Here is a 20,894-nt window from a genome sequence, read left to right as displayed (position 1 = left end):
TTTTGTCTATCCCACCAATTAAGTAGGAGGTAAAGGCTACGGAATCGTATTTAAAAGGGTTGTACTATTTGGTGAAATGTAAATGTCTCAGAGGGGGGAGTAGTTTTTAGGAATACATGTGTGATAATAAATGTTGATAATTGAGCATTTTTCCCATATTTGCCGCCTTCCTAGCGTCGTACAAACCATCCTGATCTCGCGAATTTACATTCTTTGTTGCGAAACAGAATGTAAACTAGGTTTGTACTAGGCTAGCTCCCCTCTTCCCTTCATTCATTACCAGACTCAACCAGAGATACTGGATATAATGACACGATGCTTGTCTCCGCCCTGACAATGAGATTCTTTGTCCACAGTGGAACAGCGGCCTGTCAAGCTCCCGCGTATTCTTTGGATTGGTGGATAGAACTCGCCATTTTAATATAATTTTGAATATTCAACTAGGTGTGTTGCTGTCAACCGCCTATATTCAATGAAGATGCTACGCTTGCTTCATAAATATACATAGACAGTCTCAAATTACACTAGGGATAACTCCGTAGTTGCTGGGATGTCCTGTGCGTCACGCTTATATCAGTACGCTTTTTACAACCTAAGCATTACGGAACTTCTATAAGATCAAATAAACCTCACGTATCAAAACAGCTATTCATTTTTATCTTGACTAAATTCGACACGCATTGACCCCATACAAAAACGAATCTCTTGTTTAATAATGAAGGTTCTGTGGAAAGATTTTGGGCGGAGTAAACCCTCTCGCTTCGCCTCTTTGTCTTTGACTCAACTAATCAACTTGCATACTCCAAACCGACAGGCGGCAGCGTTACATTGCATTTGGAAGTTTACCCGCCAACGAAACGAAGTAAGTTGTATTTTCCACCTCGCTGCCGCGGATGCGTTCCAAAATTCAGCCTATAAGGTTATGAAATTTGAATAAAGCTACGTAGCAATATTATAGCTAAGTTACAAATGTCAGAATTGTAGATGAGCGATGGCAGTAATATGAACGTGGACAGCAGTGACTCGCCGGTGTAAGGTAATGTTGCTAACGTTAGCTAGGCTAGCTATGTTTTGGGAATGGATAGCTAATGGTAGCTAGCTAGCTATACTAACAAACATTTCCTAGGCTGGTTAGCTAGCTATCAATATAGTTAGGTATATATGTCAAATATAATTACTTATGTCGATGTACTATTAAGCTTTAGTTTGCAAATTGGGTTTAAGCTTTTGAACACCCCGCTGGTCCAAGAAACAAAGACCCCCAAATTTGGGCCAGCGCCGGGCTTGGGGTGACGACGTTAAATAGTGATTTACGGCCAAGGTGTTAGCTAGCTACATAGTGAAATTATCGATATCACACAACTACTTAACAAGTTAGCTATTTAAGTCTAAAGGCTAGCACGCCCTACATATACCTAATGTTGTGTTGCTGAATTATGTGCCCTGCTTTTTATGCAATACTTCCCTGTGGATATATAATTTCTAATCAGTACTGTTGAACAGGCTTTTTAAAATAATATCCTTTCTGTTACCTCAGACACTCCAGAGAGACCCTATTCTACATGAATCATCACATCGAGGACAGGTCAAGATGCAAAAGCGGAACTATATGAAAGGGGAAAGGGAGCTTGGTGATGGTGGACCCCCTTTTTGCTTTAGTTGTGAAAGGATCTTTCCAGACCAAACGTCATTTCATGATCACTTTTGTCCTGCGGCTGGTTACATCTGCTCCTGTGGAACAGAGTTCTCCATGTATGTTGATATGATGGACCACAGTGGGTTACATGAACCAGGCCACACTGTAATTAATTATAGCACCATAGAAAAGGAACAATATCAGAGGGAGAGTGAGTACAAGGAGCAGCTTTCGAGGCTGGTATTGACGGCGGGGCAGGGAAGCTGGGCTGTGCCTGGACCGACTCCGATGCTATCGGCCCCTATTCCACGAGCCACAAAGCCTCCACCTGGTCCAAGTGCCCCAACAACGGACCTCTGGCACCAATTCCAGCCAGTGGTGTTGGTGGAGACCCTGCGCAAGTTTGGAAGGACAAAGCCCTACAGGTGTGCCTACTGTGAACTGGGCTTTGCAGCAAAAGACTTACTCGTAAGGCATCACAACACTCATGCAAGAAATAAAGTCCATGGCTGCCTGCGGTGCGGGGTTCTCCTGCTCAGTAACAACAAGTCACCACAGCCTGGCCACCACCAGTGTGGATCATATCGGGCAACTCCTGAAACCAGATTCACCACTGCCACAGTGCTGAGTAACAGGAAACAGCCCGCGGGGTATGCTAAGAAGGTTGTCCAGCGTCAGCAATGTCCTGACTCGTTCAGTGGGGAGCTGCAGCTAGGGATGCATATGGTCTCACAGCATCCCATTCCAGGGAATTCTGGAACAAAATACTTAAAGTGTAGAGTGTGTCAGGAGCCCTTCCAAACTGTCAAGCTGCTTGAGAGGCACCGTTGCACAATGGCGGCATCTTTTTTTGCACAGGAAGTGTGTCTGACGTCTGGCAAACAGCTCAATGGTCACAGAAAAGGGAAGGACGGGACCAGCCCATACTCCTTGCCTCAAAGCAATGGTGACAAGGAGCTGGCGTTCAACATTCAAACTTCAACGAATGTAACTGTATACGACCACAAAGCAGTAGGCCCGGATAGGGGCACCGGGTTGTCTGCCGTTTCTGTAAAAACTGAGGTTTCGGATGATGATTGTTTTGTGATTGAGGATGCGTTTTCGTGCTAGTCGGAACTGGGAAACTCAGAAATTTCCGACTTGCTAACTGGTTGAACACAACGTGTATGAAAACCAGTTAGTAAGTCGAAAATTTCCGTGTTTCCTACTTCCGACTAGCACGTGAATATGGCATAAAAGCTCCTTCACCAAACCAAGTCAGCTGTTATACCAACAATTAACCTCTTCCCTCCCAGTACTACAGACATGAACAGTGCAAAAAGCATTCCCAATGTGAACCCTCGAACATAAACATCTTCTCTGGGTTATGTGTATGGTCCCTTTTTGTAAGGTACTGGCTTAACTCTTATCTAAGTACTCAATATCCAACTAATCTGTCAGTAGTCTAGATTTTATTTTTACTCTTTTTCACTTGTGTGTTTGTCAAATGACATTGAAAATGTTACATATGCAGTATCAAATCAGTCTGTATGGTTCAGATAACCACAAACATTGTATGATAGTTTGTCTTTTGAAAATGAGTTTTTTTACAGTAGCTTTACTGAAAATGTGGTTAAAGCAGCATTGGCCATATCACAAGAACATGTTGGTTCTTTCTAGCCATTTCTGTGGTCTTGGAATAAAATATTGTTTTGTTTCTGCTCTCTCCCTTTCTTTTGTAGCAACTATGGTGTAATAATCTGTGTTTTCCGTATTTCAGGGACCAAAGCAATAGCAGCAGCCATAAGTGATAGCTGGAAACGGCTATACGGACACTCCTGACCTGCAAAACATTTATTTTTCTTCAGAATTACTTAAATTAGGTTACAGTTAGAGGTAGGTTTAAGGTAAGAGACCGTTTTAGATTTTGGTTAGTTGTTTTACAAGTCAGGGTCTGTTAAAGCCTCTGCCAAGAGAGCATGATGGATATGCAGATAAAGAATTCACTGATTGCTTGGGATAGCTCTCTGACATAGTTTGTCACTTGTGAATGCACATAGCATACAAAAATATAGGTTAGTCGTCGTAGAATATTTTTTCCATCGTGAAAATTTTATTATCACTGCACAACGTTTTTGGGTTAACTTTTTTTTTTTTTTTGCCGGTTGTCCGTTTTTGATGAGGTAGGCAGGCATCGCGACACCATTTCCGGCCTACCGGATGTTGAGTGAGGAGAAAAAAACAATTGAATCACGAATAAAATAAGCTAACATTTAAAATTATGGCACACACCACTGTATCTGAACGTTGGCGAAAACGTACATGTTATGTGCAATGCATTATTTATAAATATTGATATTTGTCGGGTTTGGACTACAAAACGGTATGTTGACATTAGCTAGCTAGCTTTCATCATGTCGACAGCTATCTGGTGGTTCGAGGACAAGTTTGCACTAACATTTTGGGGTGAGTAACTGAGTTTTACATGAAACAGATCTAGCTATGGCGTGCATGTTTCTTTAGCTAGCTAACTGGATTAAGAGCATGTTTTCCAACATGTCGGCATACCTGCAGAATTTCGCTATAGCTAACGTTAGTTGATACAGTGCCTTCAGAAAGTATTCACACCCCTGACTTTCCACATTTTGTTGTGTTATAGCCTACATTTAAAATGTTTTAAATTGAGATTTTGTCACGTACCTACACAATACCCCATAATGTCAAAGTGGAATTATTAGAAATTTAAAAAATGAAAACCTGAAATGTCTTGCGTCAGGTAGTCAACCCCGTTATGGAAAGCCTAAATAAGTTGCATGGACTCACTCTGTAAAATAATGTTTAACATTTTTTTGAATGACTAACTCATCTATTGGTAGATGGGTAAAAATTGTGAAGTTATTAATTACACTGGATGGTGTATCAATACACCCAGTCACTACAAAGAGACAGGAGTCCTTCATTACTCAGTTGCCGGAGAGGAAGGAAACTGCTCAGAGATTTCAACATGAGGCCAATGGTGACATTAAAACAGTTAGAGTATAATGGCTGTGATTGGAGAAAACTGAGGGTGGAACAACATTGTAAGTTACTCCACAATATTAACATAAATGACAGTGAACAGAATATATTCCAAACCTGCATCCTGTTTGCAATAAGGCACTAAAGTTTAACTGCAAAAAAATATGGCAAAGAAATTTACTTTATGTCCCGACTACAAAGTGTTATGTTTGGGGCAAATCCAATACATCACTGAGTACCACTCTTCATATTTTCAAACCTGGCGGTAACTGCATCATGTTATGTGTGTCACCGGCAAGGACTAGAGTTTTTTTTGTTTGTTAATAAAAATAAACAGAATAGAGTTAAGCACAGGCAAAATCCTAGAGGAAATCGTGGTTCAGTCTGCTTTCCAACAGACACTGGGAGACAAATTAATCTTTCAGTAGGACAATAACCTAAAACATAAGGCCAAATCTACACTGGAGTTGCTTATCAAGATAACATTGAATGTTCCTGAGTGGCATAGTTACAGTTTTGACTTAAATCGGCTTCAAAATCTATGGCAAGACTTTAAATTGACTGTCTAACAATGATCAACAATCATCTTGTCAGATGTCAGAGTTTGAATATTTTTTTTAAGAACGTGTAAATATTGTACAATCCAGCTGTGCGAAGTTCTTCGAGCAGGTGAGTCAAGCTCATTCCCATGGAGGTCCTAGTGCCTGCTGTTTTTTTTACTTTCAATGAAGACCTAGACAATCAGGTGAGGGGAGCTCCTTATTAATCTGTGAACTTAATTCAACAAGGAAGAGTGAAAACCTGCAGAATCTTGGCCCTCCATTGAATGAGTTTGTCAGATGTCTCAGAGACTTACCGAGAAAGACTCAGTTGTAATCGCTTCCAAAGGTGATTCTAATATGTATTGGCTCAGGCGTGTGAATAATTATGTAAATGAGATATTTCAGTATTTAATTTTCAATAAACATGTTTTCGCTTTGTCATTGTGGGGTATTGTGTATAGAAGGGTGAGAATTTTTCTATTTTGAATTCTGGCTCTAATAGAACTAAATGTGAAAGTCGAGGGGTATAAATACTTTCTGATGGCACTGTAGCTAGCTCCCTACAGTGACGAGGAATAGATTTGATTTGGGAATTCCCGTAGCTAGTTCTTTTCACTTCGATTAGATCACTGGATGTCAGACAGCCTCTATAGGTTGTGGTGCCTACAACCTATCAATTTGATTCAAGACATGGAAGACACAAGTTGGAACATTCAAACCCAACAGAACAACACTACATCAGTGTGTGAGTATGTGAGATGCATGTAAGCTGTTGTTTGGTGAGACAATTTGAATGACAGCATGGCGATAAAATGTTGCACAGGCTGCTAAATCTGGTGCGAAAATACAGATGCAAAATGTGGTGGGACCAGTGGTATGGTTGTTAAATTATTATTAAAAAATATATAAAAAATGATTTCAAGTCAGTGGCACAGCCCCATCCCTGTCTTGTCCCAATCTCTTGGAAGCGGTGTTCTTGGCTATTCTTGCCAGAAGCCCCACGGCGTGGGGGGATTGTGTTGTTAGGGGCCCTAGAAAGACTAACATTTCTATGTGCAAAGGGGAAGTAAACTCAAAATACAACTTAACATGACCGTTAGTTTGCTAGACCAGGACCGTTTTCAATGGTATGACGTAGAATCACATGCCTCAAACCTCTGTTTCTTCTGGTTAGGTACCTGGGCACAGTAGTGGGGGTTACCTGGCTAGTTTGTGGTGGAAGAGGAGACGCGTGGTTTGAACAAAAGCTGGATGATCGTTCTTGCCTGGGCTGTTATAGGAGGATCTACGTTGAACATTTATATTTTCCTCATCAGTCCCGCCAGAGAGCCTGCCTAAAAATAAAGACAGTAAGTATTAAAATAGCATAAGAAAGTCACTAATGTATGTTGGAAATAGTAGCATCTTGTTACTTGTATCCCAGAGGCTAGAAAAACTCCATCCTGAATCTAGATTTAATGAGAATTCACCTCTTCCCTATGTTTGGTTTGAAAACACAGAGCAAGAGATTGACTGACATGGGAAGTCAAATTTCCTTCAATAGAGGAGTCAATGATGAGGAAACAGTCAGCCTTATCTGCTTCCCATAGCAACCCTCCTAAACCCTTGCCTGCCCTGACTAACGAGAAACCGGTAACTGCTGATACTGGTAATGGAGACGCTACTGTTCTAATGTGTCCCCCTTCAGTGTATTTTCATGTCCTGAACTGTGTATCTGATACAATATACCCATATATTTGTGCGACATGTGCTGCGTTTGACTGTTTCTATAATTGATTATGAAAACTAAGACCGGTGCAAAAGAAAAGTATTGACGTGTTATACCCTTTTTAAAAATATATATTTTTTACAGCTATCTGAAGAGAAGATCAGCAAGGAGGTAGACAACTGCCATAACATGCCACCTATGAAGGAGCCCTTACAAAGACCCCAACTACAGAGAGAAAGTAGAAGCCAACAGAACAAAGTGGTAGCTGAACCCTCTGACACACGGTCACTACCAGGTACCCCTGTTTCGGTTGTCCATCCTGATTCCGGAAAGGTAAGCTCTGGTGACATTAATCACAGAAGAAAGCTCACAAAGACCCAGACAAAGATGGAGAAAATGCATGTTAATTCACCTGCCACTGGTCATGCTAGAACTCAATGTGAAAGTGCCAATCCTGAAGTGCATTTATCACTTACTGGGAGTGAGCAAACATTGAACTGTATCACAAAAGAGCTGGTGGGTGTAACAAGGCCAGCAGCGGTAGACGTTGTTAGGAAACGTGGTCGCCCTCACAAGATGGCAAAGATGCTGCATACTGTGCAACAAACAGAGGAGAGTTCTTCTCATCTGATCACTGCAGAATCAAAGGATTGGAGTGAAACAATGTCTGACAGAGCGAATGCTATTTCTTTTACTACAAACTATGTAGAAAACAGGGATGACACGTCTCTCAGAGCTATTGAAACAAAAGCATTACCTCTAAACTGTGAACCAAGCAATACAGCGGTGTCTGTTCTTGACTCGTCCCCCCAAGACCATCAACCAGCTGAATCCAGCCCTGTGGCTATCTCACCCTTGGAACCAAAAAGGAAAAGGGGACGACCAAAGGGGTCGACCAAGAAACGACCAGAAAGAACCATGAACACTATTTCAGTGCAACAATCCCATTTAACAGAAGAAAAAAATGTAATTAAAAAGGAACCTGATGAGATGCTATTTGAAGAGGAAAAGAGAGGAAACATTGGTCCTCAGCCTGAGGAAGCTCCTGCTGAGCCTAAACACAGAGTAGGACGACCACCAAAGAAAACAACACTCGTGAGGCAGTTTGCATTAGCACAGAGAAAATCACAGAGGAAATCATGTTCTATTACATCTTTGAATTCTCAGGATATTCCACCACAACATCAGAAGATTGAGACTGAGCATTCACTAGATTATATAGCAAGGCATGTGTCTGTGTCACTTAGTCGCGTTGATTCTCAGAGAGGTGGGAGGTCAAGTGGGACTGCTGACATGATCTCTAATGTGAAGTGTGAGGATATTGAAATAGAGCTGGGGGATTTTAATTCCCTGGCACAGTCAAATTGTCTCATGTCTTTTCAATGCCACACTGACACCAGTGTGAAGGTTGAGCCCTGTAATACTAGTTGTGATGGCACTGAGTTCAAAAGGGCGCTCAAAGTCGACAAACGCAGAGAAACTGCTAGCACTGCTCCCAGAAAGCGATCCCGGTTCGTTTTTGGAAAAACTAAATACAAAAAAGGAAAGAGGAAAAGGTGCATTGATGCTAGAGGTAGACTCCAAAGTGTGACCTCACGGGGAGATCCAGACACCATGTCAAAGCAGGCCGATGAAGGCAATGGTGATGTTGGAAAGGAGATGGACTGTGGCGAGTTAGCTTGGGAGTATGAGGGCAACACAAATGACAGCTTTTCAAATGGAAGTAAGTCAACAGATGAAGGATTTAAAGATTTGCCTGAGAGTCACCAAAATCCTATCATCACTGATGTAAACATATTAGAAACTATGTCGCATGAGTCCTTTTCGAAATCAGATGTCATACAAGGTGAAGAATTCACAAGTAAGAAAATCAAGAAAGAGAGAGATGGTGTAGGCAATAAAACTGAATATAACCCAACAAGCAGTTGTTCGAAGGCTAGGGGTCGACCAAAAGGGAGACCAAAAGGCACAGGGAAAACGTGTGAGTACTGCGGACGCCATTTTGATTTTGTTTCTGTATATACCGTCCATCTACGCACTCATACAGGCGAAAGGCCCTATAAGTGCATTGATTGTGACCAAGACTTTGCCCAGCTATCTAACCTAAAAAGTCATATCAAGAAACATAACAAGCGCTGTCAGCCTCTGAAGTGTCCTTATTGCAAAATTAAGTTCAGTAATTCAGAGGAATTGCTTGCTCATTGCAAGTGGCACTCGCAGAACCCGAACCAGGACTCTGAGTCTGGGAGTAAAACGAAGGATAACAGAAATGAGGCCACTCATACACCCCTTGTTTCTCTGAAAGAAAGGAGAAAAAGGGGAAAGGGGGGAATACTCAAATGCCACATTTGTGGGAAAGTATTTCCCTTTTGGTCTGGTCTGCAGGTTCATATACGTATGCACACTGGGGAAAAACCATATATCTGTAAAGTATGTGGGAAAGCCTTTAGTAATCGCTCATCAATTCGTATTCATGAGGTGACACACTGGTCCATTAAGCCTTACAACTGCACATGGTGTGGAAAGAGTTTCACTCAGTTGTCGTCTGCAAAAAAACATCCCTGCAAGGGTCTGAGGGAGAGTAATGACAGAGGGAGCCGGAAGAAGCCTTTCATATCTTTTACATGCCACATCTGTGAAGAGAGATTTGTTCAGAGGCGTCAGTACAAAACCCACCTGAAAACCCATGCTGGTGTGAAGCTCTTTCGCTGTTTATTCTGTGACCAGCTGTTTAGTGTGATGTCAGAATTTGAAGAGCACCACCAATATTGCACCAAAGTTAGGGGGGAGAAGATGACATCCAAATCTGAATTTAGGATTTGGAAACCTAGAGCCCCTAATCAGCAAAGATCGCAGCAACCGAGAGTCAAGAGTAATTCACCAGTCACCCAATTAGTATTTCCTGCAGCTGCTGATAGTCAACAGTTTCAGAACCTTGGACAGAGTTCAGCTTCCTCTGTCTCGTTGCTGAACTGTGAACCTACCTCACAGCAAAAACAAAGTGGTCGTCTGTCTTCACAAACACATCCCAATAAAGCCATTGCTACAACTCTGCGCCCCTTCCAAACATGCATTATACCCACAAACAATCTCACCCCACTTGTATCAAAGTTGAACAGTCTAGATCGTAACTCTGACCCGAGGAAGTACTTATGCCCATGTTGTGGAAGACTTTTCAGACACACAGGGAGACTCCGAGCCCACATGCTAACTCATGCCCACAGTCAGAGCTACACCTGTGACTGCTGTGGAAAGACCCTTGAAAGCTGGAAAAAGCTTTGGCTTCACCAGCGAATCCACAGACAGAAACTAGGACGGTTCTCATGTCCAAAGTGTCGCCAAGGTTTCCGCTTCGTTGGGCCCTACAAGCAGCACATCCTGCGAGAACACCCGGAGTACCAGTGGATCGATGAGAGACCAAACAAAACCCTCCAAGGACTTGACCAGCAGCAGTGCCTGCCTTATCAATGTGAGGAGTGTAACACCAGCTTCAGGACACTAGATTTGCTTTTCAATCATCAGCTTTGCCATTCCTCACCAGGTGACCACAGTATGTGGATACAGGACGACTGCTATGATTACTCTCCCTCGACACATGAACATGATGTACCTTCCAACATGAATGGTTTTGACCCTCGCATGAACAGTGGCGTAACACACTCCCATCAGGAACTCCACCATACCTACTACCCTTCTCCGCCTCTTCAAGCAAACCACCCACGAGGTTCACATCTCCTTCATTACTTTTCCAACCATTCAGACCTACTACATTCACTGTCACCCCTTATACCTGTGCCTCCCCCAATGCAACACCCAGGTTTCCAACCAGGCCTCCAGTCATATGACTCCACCCAGCTGCTCACAAGCCCTCTATCGCCACTGTACTCACAGGTAGAGACCATTCCAAACCCTGACAGAAATGATGGGAATGTAAACAGGAAGCGGAGTAGAATTTATGGGAATGCGACTAAACGTGCTGCTAGATCCAAGGAGGACAAGGCGACAATGGGGGGTTTGGATTGTGCGGAGTGTGGTGTTCAGTTTCCTGCTGTCTCACAACTCTATGAGCATTATTTGCAGCATGCCAGGGGAGAGGTGTAATAAGTGAAAATGAGGGACCTTTTTCTATCACAAAGGTACGTTATCCACCCCATCTCTTTCTCAGAGGTTTATCAGTTTAGAAATGACTTATAGGTCAACTAACAAAAGCAGCATTTTTAACACATAAGGGGTTGTTTTATTGATGTGATTGAGTGAATATTCTGTTGAATGGAGATTGTTACTCTGGTTGCTTGATGGTCATTACGGAAGCTGATTACTTTTGGTTGTTATTTGAATTACTTACACTATGATCAATTTTAAGTTGACAGTATTTTCTTTTTCTTTGGCGGGTGTCACTTAATCTGAAAAGATGGTCAGTGCTTTTATACATTTGTAGCTGTAGCAGGTTTTGAGACGAGGACAGATCATGGCCTGCAATCTATTTTTCAATGGAAGTTTGAGTGTAAATTCCAATGCTTGATCATTGAACATTGTCATACCTCTTTTTGTCATTGTTAACCTCTTACTGTTAGACTCTGATTCTCAACTGATAAAAAATAATGTTGTAATTTAGCCTACCAATACAAGTGATTAACATACATTTTTATTCTGTCCATTTATTTAAAAGAAAATTTGAAACCTCATGTTTTGCAAGCTAGTCATTTATTCTATGGTTAAGTGTTGATTTGTAACTTATGCAAGAAAAATATTTTCACTGCCAATACTCTAGTCGTTTTACCTAATAGGCCTACATTCCCTCATGTTTACAGAAAGTTATTTTGTTTAGAAAAGCAGTTCCTGTTCTGTTGCTGATGAACTGACAGCTGTTTACATACTGTATATTTTACTTTCTAGTTTCACTCAGTTATTGTGTCAGATAAGAATAAAAGCCACCTTTCTAATGTTGTGCTTATTTAATTACAGACATAGCCTCGCACAAGTACATATGTGGTCCCGTGTGGCTCAGTTGCACAAGTACATATGTGGTCCCGTGTGGCTCAGTTGGTAGAGCATGGCGCTTGCAACGCCAGGGTTGTGGGTTCAATTCCCACGGGGGGACCAGGATGAATATGTATGAACTTTCCAATTTGTAAGTCGCTCTGGATAAGAGCGTCTGCTAAATGACTTAAATGTAAATATGTAGGCCAACAGGACACATGTCATGTGGGATTCACTTACTGGTTCAAATTATTTTGTTGTAGAATGCCCTTTTGAAGAAACTGCTCTCATGGAAGTATTGAATGGTATTGTCGTTTGCTCACTGTGGAGAACAAACTAACTTTCCCCAGGTGATGGGGAGTCAATGTAAGATTCAACATTTTTGAAGACTTTAACTTCAGATTGTGTTATCGACTACATTTTAATTTTCAGACATATGTGAGACTAATTTAAATTGTTATTAAATGTAATTACTTTTCAGTGATTGAATTTTTTTTGCGCCCTTATGTATAGTGTGAAATTGTGATAAAGCTTTATTATAATTGTGAATCGCCGCTAATAGTTTGTTACGGTTGCAGACGACAGAATGGGGCGTGATCCAAATGGGCGGCAGTAAGTCACGCCACGGTCAAAGCATTGGGCAAAAAAAAAATAATATTCTCAATCTCATCATCGGATGCGCACCGGTTGACATCAAACATGGAGAACATGCATATAATTTAGTTATAATGCAAATATGTTTATTCTACTGCAAACAAGAGATGTAGTTCACCGGTATCTTTGAAGTATTTTACACCCGTGCACTAAACCGCAAGGGACAGAGGATCCATTGAATCTTGAGGAGCAGCCAAGGTAGGCGACGGAATTTGAGGTCATTGACGGTCACAGCCATGTTCTGTCCATGATATCTTGTACAAATTACTCGGTAACTAAACAGGAGGTGTTCTGTTTTGACCTAAATATGTTATCTTTACTGCGTAGGCTATAAACTGAAGAAATTACACAAATGTTTTATTTAACCATATTTGGGAAAGTAGTCTGATCGGTGACCAGAGTATGGTTCTACAGCTGACAGACTGTTTATAATAAGCCTTAGCAATAAGGACCACATGTTCAAGCCATTTCTTTTTGATCATACCCTATTGATGTGCCTACTAATCTCAAAGAATACAATAGGATGGAGACATGTGGTAAAGGAGGGACATTGGATGGTGACATGCTGATGGTCATCGTTAAACAAGAGGAAGACCATATGGAGCAGATGTCCAATGGTCCACTGTCATCTGACACGCTCATCAAACAGGAGCAAGAAGAGGGCCTAGAACAAGGCACTACAGGTGGGTCCAAATAAGTGTTTAGGAGCCTGCAAGCCAACACTTGCACAGAAACAGAATTCTAGTATTGATAATTTTACAGCACGATACAATATATTAGTCTCTTATTTTCAACCTTGATTCTCAACACATTTACTTTCTTCGCTCCTGCTATCCCACTAAATCACGGTCGCGTTTCAACTCCAGCTCCAGGCGACCAACTCCCTGAGGAAACAGACACCCTGGAAGAAGCAGAGGAAGAGAAAAATGGGAAGGGAAAGACCGAAGAGAGGTGCTGGTCTGCTGTTGAGACTGATGATGTTTCTGGGTCAGACTCCAGTTGGTGCTGCAGACTGTGTCAGCGCTGCTTCAGTTCCTCCTGGCAGCTAACGGGACACTGTTGTACTGGCATCGCGGGGGAGGACGGGGTCGCCCACGGCCACAAGGTCAAACTGGAGTTCCGGTGCCCAGTGTGTGGCGACCGCTTCCTCCGCCCCACAGCCTTCATCATGCACAAGCGCAGCCACATGGGCCAGTCCCAGTACGTCTGTGGGGTCTGTGGACGGACACTCAAGAGCCTGCGCAAGCTGGCCTCCCACAAGCGCTCACACTCCCGTCGCCGCGGGACTGTGGCTGAACGACAGCAGTGCCATGACTGCAGCCAGAGCTTCTGCAACTTGACAGCACTCAGAAAACACCGGGAGAGACAGCACAGAGAGGAGAGGAATTGGAAAGATGAGGAGGACAGGGCAGTGAGAGAGGAAGAGGAGGGAAGCACTGCAGTAATCTCTAATGATTCAACCAGAGTTTCAGGTAAGACTGGGTCTTTATTAGTATTTCCTCTTGTTTAGGCTATGGATTCACCTCTCATTTGCAAGGTACTTGGAACTCTGTGAACTGGTGTCTTAAAACCGATTATTCTGATCTAGATATGGTATGTATCTTGTTATTTTCTCTTTTCAATGACTCAGTATTTACCTGTATTTGACAATCTTTCCTCTTTGCAGCAAATCACCACATCACTTGTGTATCCACTGGTTCTCCTAACCGTGTCTAATTAGCTTTCTCTTTCCCTAGCCCAGCCTCCCCAGTCTCCTCAGTGCCACCAGTGTTTCATGACCTTTCAGGATGCAGAGACAGAAGAGAGGCATTTACGCTTCAAGCACCCAGTAGAGTATGAGAGACATCTCAGAGGTCGCACAGTGTTTGCCTGCTGTGTCTGCGTCCGTACGTTCCCCTCCTCCCGCCTGCTATCAGCTCACCAACGCACCCACAGCAAGTGGGGTCTGCCCACCACTGGACCAGAAGACTCTGTCCAAGAAAGCACAGACGGAGGAGAGGCTGAGGGTATATAGAATTTTTGAATGTTTTTAATACAGTCTATGTACTTATTATTTCTTTCAGTTTTCACGTTTTATAATTATACATTTTTTTGTGATTTATTTTAAAAATTACAATGGTTCTATTGTCACACCGAATAGGTGCAGTGAAATGTTTTTTTTATATGGTCAGCCATAGTAGTACAGCGCCCCTGGAGCAAATAAGGGTTAACTGTCTTGCTCAAGGACACATCAACAGATCTTTCATCGTGTCGGCTTGGTATTTCAGGTATGGACAATGAAAAAAACAGAGCTGGTCCAACGAGCTGTGAGCACTGTCATATCATCTTCAATGACCCTCGAACCTGGGAACGTCACATGACGGCCAAGCACCCCCCATCCCTGTCGACACCTACTTCGCCAGGGAATGCCTACCTGGCTTCCAGACCTGCCAGGGGTCAACTACGACCCTATCGCTGCTCCTCCTGTGGAGAGAGATTCATACAGGAAAGCACCCTGACCAAACACTGCACCGAGGCACACGCCAGCTGAGAGAGGATGGTTCTGGGAGCATAGATACCAAGATGAAGAGGACAAGAGGCAAGTTGGAGTGATATATATATAGGATTGTTTTCCAGGAGTGCCTTGACTAACTACACTGCTCAAAAAAATAAAGGGAACACTTAAACAACACAATGTAACTCCAAGTCAATCACACTTCTGTGAAATCAAACTGTCCCCTTAGGAAGCAACACTGATTGACAATACATTTCACATGCTGTTGTGCAAATGGAATAGACAAAAGGTGGAAATTATAGGCAATTAACAAGACACCCGCCAAAACAGGAGTGATTCTGCAGGTGGTGACCACAGACCACTTCTCAGTTCATATGCTTCCTGGCTGATGTTTTGGTCACTTTTGAATGCTGGCAGTGCTTTCACTCTAGTGGTAGCATGAGACGGAGTCTACAACCCACACAAGTGGCTCAGGTAGTGCAGTTCATCCAGGATGGCACATCAATGCGAACTGTGGCAAAAAGGTTTGCTGTGTCTGTCAGCGTAGTGTCCAGAGCATGCAGGCGCTACCAGGAGACAGGCCAGTACATCAGGAGACGTGGAGGAGGCCGTAAGAGGGCAACAACCCAGCAGCAGGACCGGTACCTCCGCCTTAGTGCAAGGAGGTGCACTGCCAGAGCCCTGCAAAATGACCTCCAGCAGGCCACAAATGTGCAGTTGTTTAACGAAGAAATTACGTGTCACTTATGAGATTTATACTATAATTTCATTGTAGGTCTTAGTGTCAACCCTTATGTCAACTTTCTCCAACACCAACAGAATCCTCACAAAATTAATTTTGAATTAATATCTCTTCTAGGGCTGTGACGATACCAGTATCGCAATATGTTTTCCATGCCAAAAATGAAAACGCGAAGCAGACCAGACTCTGGTCCTTTTCTTTTCAAGCTATAGCTTTGAAAATAAATACATGTGATTCTGGATAAAAACATAATGATGTTTGTTTCCAACTTCAAGGCTGTTTCCCCAAAGAAGTTAAATCCACTTTGTGTTTTGTTTCCTTGCCACGATACTGGTATCGTCCCGGCCCTAACAACTTGAAAAACACGAGTGTCAAAATGGAGTAGTTTTCAAAATAAAAGCATGACCATATTTATTAGAGATTCACATAAAAAAAAAAATAGTAATTCATCTGTGCCATGAATAAAGATAGAAACAGACCAAACCAGCTTTTGATCATTTTGATAGCAATAATGTTTGTACTACGACATGTAAACTACATGAACAAAAGTATGTGTACAACTGCTCATCAAACATCTCATTCCAAAACCATGGGCATTAATTGGTCCCCTCTTTGCTGCTATAACAGCCTCTACTCTTCTGGGAAGGCTTTCCATTAGATGTTGGAACATTCCTGTGTGTATTTGCTTCCATTCAGCCACGTGCATTAGTGAGGTCGGGCACTGATGTTGGGCGATTAGGCGCAGTCGGCGTTCCAATTCATCCCAAAAGTGTTTGATGGGGTTGAGTTCAATGCTTTATGCAGACCAGTCAAGTTCTTCCACACCGATTTCAACATACCATTTCTGTATGAACCTCGCTTTGTACACGGTGGCATTGTCATGCTGAAACAGGAAAGGGCCTTCTCCAAAACTGTTGCCACAAAGTTGGAAGCACCGAATCGTCTAGAATGTCATTGTATGCTGTAGCGTTAAGATTTCCCTTCACTTTAACTAAGGGGTCTAGCCCAAACCATGGAAAAACATTATTCCTCCTCCACCAAACTTTACAGTTGGCACTATGCATTGGGGCAGGTAGCATTCTCCTGGCATCCGCTAAACCCAGATTCATAGATCGGACTGCCAGATGGTGAAGCGGGATTTATCACTCCAGAGAATGTGTTTCCACTCCTCAAATCCAATGGTGGCGAGCTTTACACCTCTCCAGCCGCCGCTTGACATTGCGCATGGTAGGCTTGTGTACGGCTGCTCGGCCATGGAAATCCATTTCATGAGGCTCTCAACCAACAGTTATTGTGCTGACGTTGCTTCCAGAAGCAGTTTGGAACTCGGTAGAGGGTTGCAATTAGTTCTGATACGGTGACAGTATTACCGGCACACATGTCATGAGGGCAGTCAAATTCCACGTGACCATTTAGTCATGGAAATTAGGCTTCTCCAAGCTCTGATGCTGCTGATGGTTATTAGTAGCATACCAAACTTGCTAACTGCCTGGCACTCTATTGTCTCTCTATCACTCTGACATCAATGCAAATGTGATCAAAAATATAATCAAACACTTAATGAGAGCCCATGAGCTCATGTTGTGCAACATTTCTATAGGCTATTCAATTGAGAAAACAGAGTGATGGCCTCTATTAAAAAGAGGCGGATCCCATCAGCTTTCTATAGGCTAGGCCTACTATATTTATCAACTTTCCTAATATTAAGCACATTGCTTCTCTTTGAAACAGGAGTATAGCCTATCTGGCTGGAATGAAAATGAACCATGAGAAAAGCGTCCTCCATTCACTATTTAAGTGCATAGATGACATGTTTTTTTCCCGCTGCCCCTGTTTCGAGACAGCTGCATGATAATCGTCCATTATATATCAAAACAAATTTCACACATATGTTATTTACAGTACAGTACAGTATACAGTACCCTCGAGAAATTATTCAGACCCCTTGACTTTTTCCACATGGTGTAACGTTACAGCCTTATTCTAAAATAGATTTTTTTTTAAATGATCCTCAGCAATCTACACACGATACCCCATAAAGCGAAAACAAGTTTTTTGAATTTTTGCAAATGTAATAAAAACAGAAATACCTTATTTACATAAGTATTCAGACCCTTTTCTATGAGATTCGAAATTGAGTGCATCCTGTTTCCATTGATCGTCCTTGAGATGTTTCTACAACTTGTTTGGAGTCCACCTGTGGTAAATTCAAATGATTGGACATGACTTTGAAGGCACACACCTGTCTATATAATGTCCCACAGTTGACAGTGCATGACAGAGCAAAAACCAAGCCATGAGGTCGAAAGAATTGTCTGTAGAGCTCTGAGACTGGATTGTGTCGAGGCACAGACAGGAGGAAGGGTACCAAAAAATGTCTGCAGCATTGAAGGTCCCCAAGAACACAGTGGCCTCCATCATTCTTAAATGGAAGATGTTTGGAACCACCAAGACTTCCTAAAGCTGGCCACCCGGCCAAACAGCAATCGAGGGAGAAGGGCCTTGGTCAGGGAGGTGACCAAGAACCCGATGGTCAATCTGACAGAACTCCAGAGTTCCTCTGTGGAGATGGGAGAATCTTCCAGAAGGACAGCCATCTCTGCAGCACTCAACCAATCAGGCCTTTATGGTAGAGGGGCCAGACGGAAGCCATTCCTCAGTAAAAGGCACATGACAGCCCACTTTGAGTTAGCCAAAAGGCACCTAAAGACTCAGACTTTCAGAAACACGATTCTCTGGTCTGATGAAACCAAGATTGAACTATTTGGTCTGAATGCCAAGTGTCACTTCTGGAGGAAACCTGGCACATCCCTACGGTGAAGCATGGTGGTGGCAGCATCATGCTGTCGGGATGTTTTTCAGTGGCAGGGGTTGGGAGACTAATCAGGATCGAGGCAAAGATGAACAGAGCAATGTACAGATCCTTGATGAAAACCTGCCCCAGAGCGCTCAGAACCTCAGACTGGGGCGACGGTTCACCTTCCAACAGGACAACGACCCTAAGCACTCAGCCAAAACAACGCAGGAGTGGCTTCGGGACAAGTCTCAATGTCCTTGAGTGGCCCAGACTTGAACCCGATCGAACATCTTTGGAGAGACCTGAAAATAGCTGTGCAGCAACCCTACCCATCCACCCTGACAGAGCTTAAGAGGATCTGCAGAGAAGAGTGGGAGAAACTCCCTAAATACAGGTGTGCCAAGCTTGTAGCGTCATAACCAAGAATGCTGTAATCGCTGCCAAAGGTGCTTCAACAAAGTACGGATAAAGGGTCTGAATACTTATGTAAATGTCATATTTCAGTGTGTTTTTTTATAAATTAGCAAACATTTCTGAAAACTTGTTTTTGCTTTGTCATTATGGAGTATTGTGTGGATGAGGAAAAAAGCCATTTAATCATTTTTAGAATTGTATTTATTTATTTTATTTAACCTTTATTTAACCAGGTAGGCAAATTGAGAACACGTTCTCATTTACAATTGCGACCTGGCAATAAGGCTGTAACGTAACAAAATGTTGAAAAAGTCAAGGGGTCTGAATACTTTCCAAAGGCACTGTATGTAAAGACAAGATTAAATCAAGAATAGTGTGATTGGTGACAATATCAGCCTATCATTTGTGAGTGATATATTATCGCTTGTGAATTATGCCCAGTTTAACGCAAACAGCGCTTGCTTTTTTCTTTTTTTTGGCAACATTTTCAAATCATAGTTGCACACCTCATGTAGCCTGGCCTATATGCTTTGATAAGGTTTGTATCACAACTAAAGTGGCCAAGTAACTTCTTAAAATGAAGCACATTAATCCGCTTTACTACAGGTGTAGAGCCTAACTGGCATACATATTCAGCGTGTGAGTTTCAAGTTTGGGGAAGGTAATTCTCACCATAAAAAATGCACCTTCATAATAAAAGCATTAAATGCATATTTTCATTTGTGGTCACTTTTGGGAATGGTGTTTTCCTGCTAATGGAACATTTGTGCTTATTGCCGTTTGCTCATTGCTGGGCTTATAATGTGAAGAATAGCCTAACAATTTATCAACCTTTTTAAGCTAAATGTTCTAATCTGTTTCGTCAGGCTCATTGCTTGAAACAGTTTTTTTTATGCTAGTGGTTGTATTAATTTGTGAACTTATTGGCTGACAAAGTAAATGTAGACAGTTCTTCCAATATCTTCAATATGCGCCTCGGAATTGGATAAGGATGTGTGCAGTTGTATGTCTTCACTTGTAGCCTGTGAGAAAGACCCAATCACGTGACTGTGAGCCATGTGAGTGAGAGGTGCTTCGGCACGCAGCCGGGAGAAGGGAATTGTAATTATTGTATTCAGCCCAAGGGCACAACGGTCACTGGCCGCAAAAAGCATGGATTTGTTTAGGGGGCATTACGGCCATAGAAAGGGGATGCAGCCGGTGAATTCAAGGCTCTTCAAATTGTGAATCAGACCGGTGAAGTGTGTACAACCTAAGCAAAAAAACAAAGCAGAGCTCATGGCTTTCATGTGACTTTTTTTCAAATCATCAGTAGTTGCATCATTCAGCCAAGAATGTATTAAAAATCAAAGCACAAACCAAGTGAAGTTACATAACTCTAAATGAAGCATATAGGAGTACCTGTTTCTTTGTTTACCGCTCAACACAAAAATGTGCGCACTCCCTCAAATTGTTTGGAGAAAATATATTTTATTCAGCTATGTCCAATTGTATTCTTCATACTATAAAATAATGCTACGGAATTCTAAGCAAATCTTGTCTGCTAAATGAACTAGTGTAGCCCACAGCCATATGTTAAAGCCAGATCAGGGCCTAACATAAGAAGAAAAATGCTATTCTGTTGTTCTGAAATGGACTACATTTTCTTCATATCATGTTTCTTTAGAACTGTCTAAAATAAATAATGGATTTATTATGATGGTGTAGGCTATATTACATGGATTTATTATACCTTTTAAAATGTAGATGTTCCAAAAGTCTGCATCAGTGGCTTGTAGGCCATGTGTGGACGCCAGGAGATGCTCAATGTATTTATGTTCATTAACAGTCAATTACTGTGAGACCAGCAGATATTTGCTTGAGAATCACCGTCTGACAAAATGTCATGACCGCCACAGCCCTAGTTGCAACCAAGGAGACACAATTTTTA

At 42.3% G+C, this 20,894-nt stretch overlaps 1 protein-coding gene across 9 annotated transcripts; it reads left to right on the top strand.

Annotated features, from left to right (window-relative positions):
- Positions 1–379: 379 nt before the first annotated feature.
- On the top strand, positions 380–16,236 carry LOC129838012 (zinc finger protein 90-like). 9 transcript variants are annotated; one of them, XM_055904650.1, is made up of 8 exons: positions 505–1,036; positions 1,538–4,081; positions 6,350–6,524; positions 7,028–12,715; positions 13,030–13,200; positions 13,414–13,989; positions 14,254–14,523; positions 14,785–16,236. In XM_055904650.1, the coding sequence occupies exons 5-8, from the start codon at positions 13,041–13,043 to the stop codon at positions 15,045–15,047; spliced, it is 1,269 nt and encodes a 422-aa protein (XP_055760625.1). In that variant the 5' UTR covers positions 505–1,036; positions 1,538–4,081; positions 6,350–6,524; positions 7,028–12,715; positions 13,030–13,040; the 3' UTR covers positions 15,048–16,236. The 9 variants fall into 9 exon arrangements, with proteins under 9 accessions (XP_055760622.1, XP_055760618.1, XP_055760619.1 ...); XM_055904648.1 differs by having other exon boundaries at positions 516–1,036; positions 13,384–13,989; XM_055904649.1 differs by having other exon boundaries at positions 517–1,036; positions 13,040–13,200; positions 13,384–13,989.
- The last annotated feature ends 4,658 nt before the right edge of the window (positions 16,237–20,894 follow it).

This window comes from Salvelinus fontinalis, chromosome 38 (assembly GCF_029448725.1).
Source record: "Salvelinus fontinalis isolate EN_2023a chromosome 38, ASM2944872v1, whole genome shotgun sequence".
In the NCBI taxonomy this organism is placed as follows: Eukaryota; Metazoa; Chordata; class Actinopteri; order Salmoniformes; family Salmonidae; genus Salvelinus; species Salvelinus fontinalis.
This window is presented reverse-complemented; position numbering and strand designations above follow the sequence as displayed.

What these genes read in the sequence shown, in the direction of transcription:
- LOC129838012 (XM_055904645.1), top strand. Translation starts at nt 7,073, where the DNA reads ATGCCACCTATGAAGGAGCCCTTACAAAGACCCCAACTACAGAGAGAA.